The sequence below is a fragment of the Drosophila willistoni genome, chromosome 3R (genome assembly GCF_018902025.1).
Source record: "Drosophila willistoni isolate 14030-0811.24 chromosome 3R, UCI_dwil_1.1, whole genome shotgun sequence".
In the NCBI taxonomy this organism is placed as follows: Eukaryota; Metazoa; Arthropoda; class Insecta; order Diptera; family Drosophilidae; genus Drosophila; species Drosophila willistoni.
This window is the reverse complement of record NC_061086.1, coordinates 9,326,812-9,335,231: the sequence shown is the minus strand read 5'-3', so window position 1 is coordinate 9,335,231 and position 8,420 is coordinate 9,326,812. Positions and strand designations below refer to the sequence as shown.

The following is an 8,420-nucleotide window of genomic DNA, read 5'->3' as shown; positions in this document are numbered from 1 at the left end:
ACAGTTTACCTGTGACGTTTATGAACTTAAAATCGATGGATGAATTTATCCTCTTATCACTTGGACTTAAAGGACTTAAACGAAACTTCATAAGTTTTCAGTACAATTCGGGTTCAAAGTAAGCAAAAATAGAAACAACTCTGAAATATTTTCCGAATTGCCTGCTCATTTTCTTCCTTTTTATTAGTTTCCTCCTTCAGTCAAAGCATTTGCAGGAAAATACTCATCACCCTTGTGGCAAAATAAGTTTTGAACAAAAAATTAAGGTACATACACAAATTTGTTTAATTTTATAGTGAATAAATTTTATTTGAAACACAAATGTACCTTTGGTTCCCTTTCCTGTCGGCAAATGCAAGTAAAAACTGTGGGTTAAATAGCGCTCATTAATTCAAGATACCTCTTCGTAATCTGATTTAAATCAAAAATGCCTTATATGATGGGAATTTAAATTCTGCTTCTATTGTAGTTAAAAAAATAACTCTTTAGAATTAAGGTGTAATTAAAAACTGACAATATGTTTAACAAAATTTAACATTAAGCATCGTGTTCATCTGAAATGGCTTCACCAAATCAGATGTAGTAAAAAAATATACAAAACGAAACAAAAACACAAAATAAACATGCATCCACACTCTATGGAAAACATTTATGAATATACAACGGCACGATATCAAGTGGCCAGAGCTGAGCGTGAAATATAAACAATTTTCAACCCCCGAAATATGGATCATTACAATAAGTATTTTAAATATATATATAAACAACACATTTGTAAATAAAATCAGTTCATATTTGTAATTCATCGAGTGAAGATTGAAGGGTTATTTTCATTCTCCCTGGAATCCTTATTCAAAATTCTTATTTTTAATTGCATCCAAATTAGATTCTGAGGATAAATTAAAGATGCAGTTTATGTTAGTTTTACTAGATTTACAACTTTCTCTAAGGGTTCAAGAGTGTATTGCATTCTTTTTTTTTAGTTTTAGATATGTATATTTTTTTTGGTATCAGTACCGAATTCGGGGCTTGGTCCAAAAACCAATTGACGCGGGAAACATTTCCAGACCCATAAAATACCAACTCATAATAATAAATTAATACATTCCAATAAAATCACATAAAATTTAAATTAAAGAATGAATGATTCATGTATCAAATCTTTTGCCAAGCACTGTATATGTAATCTAAAGGGGTTATAGATATTGAAAACCACATTTTTAATATTTTATATAATTAATTATTCATATAATTAAATTAGTCAGGATTAAGAATTAGTTAGTGCTTTTTCTTGCTGTTTCTTTCAATATCAGTTTAAAAGCACTTGAAATCAGAATAGAAGAAAACAACAATCACTATTCACTTTCACATACTATTTTTTTATGTTTTTGTAGTCTAAAAGCAACTTTAGTGTTTGCCTATATATAAGGAAGACTTATTTTGGGTTTCTCTGCCACAGGACCTGCCTTCTTATTCTTAGTGCAAAACTTCATGCAGTCTTGCTCCTTAAAGAAACGATTTCGATTGCCACCACAATTGGAGTAAGTGAATTTTTCACAACGTTTGCGATAAATATTGAAAAACCACATTTGACGTTTGCCCTGACAATTGCCATAAGCTGGACGAGATGAGCATATCTCTGGAAAAGAATGCCCTTTGAAAGAGTTTATTAGATCTAGGAAAAAATCTTACCCACTTGTTGTTAAATCCCGCGACTGAGTTGCATACAAAATTAAGGATAAAAGTGTAATAATCGAGAAAATAAACTTCATTCTGAAAGCTGAGTGTGTTTGAGGGTAATGCAAAAAGTAGACTAATATATATTTCAGCTGGTTAGAGTCATTTTTATTGTTGCGAACAGAGATTAAATTAGATGGACATATGTTTTGTCTCGAATGACTAACCGATTAGGAAACTGCAGTTGTAGCATTTACACAGCCTGATTTGCATTAGCCCGACAATCGAGGCAGAGGTTTGGTCAAATTAAAAACCATGCAGTACTCGGCACATTGAGGTTTGGTAAAGAAACGATTTTGATTGCCAGCACAATTGGAATAGATGAAGGTTTCGCAACGATTTCGATGGGCATTAAAATACCACATTTTGCGTTGTCCACTGCATTTGCCATATAATGGTTTTTTAAAACAAATATCTATAAAAAATAACAAAAAATTTGAAATTCAAATTCACACTTTATTAGTTTACTTACTTTTACGAATTTTATATTCCTTCTTTAGGTAAATTTGTTCATCCATATCCAATTGTCCTTGTATTAAAGACAATAGCATAATGAACACAAGGAGAATAATGGAAGTCACTAGAAAACGCATGTTGGAAGAAGGAACTCGGAAAGCTAACTGAAGAATTTGGATTAATCCACTCCAATATATATAGTAGGTTACCATATGAAATCCAAATGAAAGTGACATATGTTTTAAGGGGAAAGTTTGATAAGCTAATTATTTAATGGCCAATGGTTTTTGATTTCAGTTCAGTACAGGTAGAATCTGTGTTGTTACCCAGGCAATTGAATTGCTCAATCTCTAATCAATGGCCAAGAGTTATGTGAACTGGTTGCCAGATGGAGGCAGTTGTTGGCCAGTTAGCAAGCGAATTCAATTAAATTTCTCAATAAATTACAAGTGCGCAAAACGCAAAACGCACGCGCTTCACTTAGTTAGTTCATATACAAGTACATAGATAGATAGATAGATGCATAGAAGAAATATTAAAAACTACGAACTGGTCTGCGGTCTGTGGCCAGGAGTTTTGTGATATAAACCGGTACTTAGTAGCACCCCAAATACATGATTACGTAAAAAAAAAAACAAGCCCAAACGATAAAACAAATATTTAAAACGATACATAACTACAGGCAATTTCATTGCTTCTATTGCATTCTGGATATACATATGTATGTATATATAGCTTTCAATGAAAACGAAATCTTTATACACAACAACAGCAACAAGCCAACTGAAATTCTAGATCAAGGCCAAGTCAGTCTTACTAGCCAATATATTGCACATTGATATCACGCAACATGCGTAGACAACAACGAGAAATTGAAGGTAAACTTGTTTTGACTCCGAAAAGGAGGATGTCGACTCATAATAATCTGGGCCAAAAGGAAGCATTTGCTTGCAATAAATTGTCATGCAATATGCACATTTTGTCACATTTGAATAGTAATAAAAACAAAATAAAAACCAAATAAATAACAAATGCATTTGTGAATAACAAGACAAAACACTTAACAGAGTGACGAATTCAAAATTTTCGGGGCGGCACCCCAATTATCTATGAAAATACGATTGTATATATAGAAATACGAGTAAATGTGCATATTTTCTAGTGTTTTTTGTGATTGTGCCGTTCGATAACATTTCATAAAGTTTTGCCTTTTGGTGTTGAAGGTCACAGTGCATTGATTAAGATATTTTTCCATATACCCCATAGAGTAAAAGGGTATATCAAGTTTGGTCTAAAGGACATGGCAGATGGATAGGAGTGGACTAAATCAAAATATATATTGAATTGAAATCTGTACAATCAATATATACAATTGTATAGAGGGCATAACCATCTAATGAAAGATTTTCAGCCCTTTTTGGAGGAAAATTTAAATTTAAATAAAAAGGATAAAAGACTATATAATTGTGTTAAGTTGTTTTGGTTTTCTTTCTTGTTCATTAGTTTTCATATTATATCCTTAAAGTTTGAAGCCTTTTTGAAATCTATTCATCTATCTATTCTATCTATTTAATCTTTAGTAAACTTCTTGTGGCTTAACAATTGGAAGACTTATTTCTGACTAGTTTGAAGCCTCTTTGAAATCTATTCATCTATCTATTCTATCTATTTAATCTTTAGTAAACTTCTTGTGGCTTAACAATTGGAAGACTTATTTCTGACTATAACTGCATCTAACTAAGTTATAGATCAGATAATAAAGTCAAAAGTTACCCAACTATCCTAGCAGTCCATATACCCAAAATCAGTTTAACAAGCTATCCCAAAAGATTGACTTATAGAAAGGAAATATGATCAGAAATACAAAGTTCCCCTTACACAATCTTCTTCTGGATCCACCCCTGGAACATATAAGGGTATAAGGTTCTAGACTTTTGGCCACTCATTTATCGAATATCTTGTTTTCAGACATAATGTTTCAATCAATAAAATCTTTTCAATTGCTATTCTTGAATTTGTGCAGGGTAACTCAAAGGTCGTTAAACTAAAAAATGCAATAGAGTGCTGAAAAACTGAAGCGAACAATAAATATTAAATAAATAAATGTAGTGACAAAATAATATGATATACAATATCTTTGAAGTTGTTATTTCAACCTTCAATCAAAAAAATATATTTATATATATACTTATATGTATATTAAATGAATTATAGATAAATACAGTTAAAGTATTATATCAACTTTAATTTTCAGGCCAGCGGCAAAACTTGAATTTACTTTACAATTGCCCCCAATCGAAGTATTTTTGTTGCTGCCAACTACTATTAAATTATTGATTGCACATAATTTTATTTATTTAAATGTAGCAAACTCATTACAATTATCATTATTGGTTATGTTTTTTTTTTCACCCTTAGGGGGAGGACTAGCCAACCATGTCAAGGCTATGACAGGGATAGTAGATCTTGATCTGATATTGTTGAAGAAAAAAGCCAAAAATGAATATCACACTTAAGTTGCACGCAAATTTGAAACCTCAAACGCCTGGAAAATTGTGCAATTATGGCTAATAAAAATGTTTATAAACGTTACCCCGATGACTTCTGCTATTGAAGCGATATGAATCACCATAAATCTGAAAGCGGTATAAATATTTATCGCAATTTTATAATCATGAGCAGTCAAAAAGTCAGAGATTGGGACTAGGACCAAGACGGAGCCAAAGAAGTTGGCCAAGGGAAACGGGGAAGGAAATCGGAGTTGAAGTCGCACCAAACTGACCGCAACAAGCTTCGCATGCGTGAGAATTGTACGCAACGTAAAATGGATACGATCCTTATTTCTTTTTTGGTGCACAGTGGAACAAACATGATTGAACACAGCTTAAATTAGTGCATACCTACAATTAGTACCAATAATTATTTAAAACAGATAATTGTAAAGAAAGAATTGGCATTGGTCCCTCTTAACATCCAAAAGTTGTGTAATTTTAAGAAAATTAAATTTTGGAATAAATTGATATAGTTACTAGTTATAGCGTTGTAGATTGTTTCTTAACTAGGGGCTCATCTATAAAATGCCCCTTAAATAGGCAACCAACAAATGATTCGCTTTTAAAAACATTTAAATAAATTTTGGAACATTTTTAAGAACAATTTGTATACCATTATTGAGGGTATAAAACAGTTGTTTGTAACGCAGAGAAGTAGAAGTTTCAGACCCCACTAATTATACATATATGAATAGGGATTCCCGGAGAGAAGGAAAATAACCCAATCTTCATTCGTTGAATTCAAAATATGAACTGATTTTATTTACTAAAGTACGGAGTTTATATAGGAAATCTTAGGCTCTAGGAGGTAACAATTGTTCTTAAGGAGATCTTATTCTAGTACAACTCACACCCACGCATTCGGGGGTTGAAAAATTATTATTATTTTGGGCACGGCGTCGGCCACTTGACATCCTGCCGTCGTGATCGTTTGGGTTAGTTTACAATTACAAGTGTTTTTCCCACAACGCGTGTGGCTGATTGTAATTCTAGTCATATGCTAGGTTAGTTGTTTGTGCCAAAGTACAGTTGTATTATATTTTCTTTAGTGCATCTGATTTGGTGAAGCCGCTTCAGATGGACACGATGTTTATTCTTAAACATATATATTCTTGATCAACGATTCTTTATATCTATGTCCGTCTGTTCATATTACTCTTTACGCTCTCAATTAGAAATCTACTGCAATGAAACTTCATATTTAAGTTATTTATTACCAGTTTAGCATTAGCATATTGAAAAATCTTGTTAAAGTTGGCATAGTGGGGAATTAATAGAAAAATCTTACAAAACACACATAATTTGGAAAACAAGGTGTTTAGGGAATTTTATTGAAAGAATTAACAATTTTAAGATGGTATGCCACACAGAACTTTATTTTTTTCATATGAAAAGTTGTATTATGCAAACTATTACTTACTTTAGGGGGCAGAACTCAACCTCTTAACAGCCTTAGATCCACCATTGGTTTTTTTTATCAGTGAAATTTTTAAAACTAACTCAAAGTTCAGATGGGTATATCAATTTATCCACCAAAACTTCATAATAACAATTCTAGTAGTCTCTATAATTATTTTTTTTTTGACTAACTATAAAAACATAAGAAAAACAAGAAAAAATGTACTAAACTTGTATTGTAACTTAATTTAAATAAATTTGATTTAATTTTCCAAATTTTTTGCCACTGTGCAGTTTTTTTTTTCGTTTGCTGTTAAATATTTCATCTTTACATGCCAGGCTAAAGCTCCAGTGATTCGAATACAGCTGATAAAAAGGTCGAAGCGGTCTTAGAAAGTGGGTTAATTAGATAGCTTCCATGGCAAGGCAGTTGGTTTCTCTTGACCATTGCAATTGTTTCTGAAAGCTGCATAAATATGCATAATGCATTGGATGGGTAATTGCCCAAAAACTTGACCTTAAAAACTTGGTCCATATGTCCAGCATATGCAGCTCTGCTCTGCTCTGCTCCTGTGCACGTCATGGTTAATTGGGCATTCAAATGTCAAGTTCAATTTTGGTCCACATTAGCGTTACCTATAAAAGGGCCTGAATTCGTTGTGTGCTGCATAAAATGAGATTTATTGTTGCATTTTTTCTGGTCAGCCTGAAGGGCGGGCGGTGAGGGGGAAGATTGCAACATTGAATCCAATTGCAAAACTGTTGCTGGTGGCAATGTTACAATTTCGAAACCAAAAACGACAATTGTCCAGAAATATTTGAATAATTTTTAGCACAAACTTCGTAACGTTTATTAAAATTGGTATGCCATTAGCCAAATATTAAGCAAAAAACATAAGTAATAAAAGCCAAAAAAAAATGATTTTTTATATTAGACATTTCATTTTCATTCTGATGACTTTGACAGCCAGCTTCCGCTTTTTAGGCTAAGACCAGCTCAAATTGGACTAGTTTTTTTATCAGTAAAGAAACATAAAATAAAAGTGAAAAAACGGCAATTAATTTCAATTAAAAATGAGCAGCTTTAAAATATTTTAAGTGCAGGCAAAAACAAAATCACCAAGCTCTAAATCATAAGCTTTATATATTAATTTATATACTTTCAATGGAGTTTACCAACTTTGACAAGAAGTTGGTAAACATAAAGAAATACTAAAGTGTTAATTACTTTGTAAGAGTATAGGACACTTCGTCTTGTTTCATTATTTAACTACAAACATTTAGTTTTCTTTTTTGTTTTATTGGACATAAATCAACGATAAGTAAATTAAAAGCCATAAATTTGTCAATTAAATTGTAATTTGTGCAAATTGATTGAAGCGAAAATCAAGTGAACTACCCAAATAAACATAAATCAATAAAATCAATTGAAAAATTTGATTAGATTTAAAAAAAAAACAAGAATGGGTTTAAACATTGCTGGGATTTATTGAGAATTATGGAATTGTTATAGATTAAATAAGAAATTATAGTGGGACTATTTCTCTCACTGAATTGGCTTAAAATTTGTTGCCACTTCTTTCTTTCATTAGCCATTTTTGATGGTATTACTTTTCTTTTGGCAGTAGTAGTTATCATAGTGACAGCTTTAGGTGTTAAACTTTAACAAAATGCTAACAATCAAATTGCATTAGCCAAGTTAGTCAGTTGGCCAAGTCATGCATAGTCTGTAAGGAGTCTCAAGCCGTATAAATTTGCCTTTGGCTACAACCTACGCATTGTGGCCAATAAATTTGTTGAGCAGTTAAGAAAAAGTGTGAAGGTCTTTGGTGAAGTGAACTTTTAACCCTGATATTGCTGTTTGCTGTCTCTCGTGGTTGTTGTTGTTGTTGTTGTTGCTGTTGCTGTTGCTGCTAACCAACTGTGCAACAGGTGATTAATTATGCTGACATTAAATCGGCTAATAGAAATATATCTCGTTGGGTATTTGGAAAATGATGTTGACGTGATTGTAATTGAAGTTGCTGTTGATGCCGTTGATGCCTATAACCCTGCCTGGAAAATTGCCTTTTCCACTGCGTGCTGTGCAGTTTATTGCAAAAAAAAAACAACTTGTGTTTTTTTATGATAATTGATGGGCGAAATAAAAAATCCATGATAATGTTTTGGGTGAAATGTGCCTATGAGAAAATACATTTTGTCAGAGTTCATTAATCAAATCTGATAATTGGCGATTGTTTAAATTTAGTATTTACTTTCACATAGTTATCTTACACT

At 32.0% G+C, this 8,420-nt stretch overlaps 1 protein-coding gene across 1 annotated transcript; it reads right to left on the bottom strand.

Annotated features, from left to right (window-relative positions):
• Positions 1-1,823: 1,823 nt before the first annotated feature.
• On the bottom strand, positions 1,824-2,352 carry LOC6650198 (kunitz-type serine protease inhibitor 2). The gene is made up of 2 exons (XM_002073380.4): positions 2,210-2,352; positions 1,824-2,152 (listed from the first exon to the last, which is right to left on the bottom strand). The coding sequence occupies exons 1-2, from the start codon at positions 2,328-2,330 to the stop codon at positions 1,950-1,952; spliced, it is 324 nt and encodes a 107-aa protein (XP_002073416.4). The 5' UTR covers positions 2,331-2,352; the 3' UTR covers positions 1,824-1,949.
• Between the last annotated feature and the right edge of the window lie 6,068 nt (positions 2,353-8,420).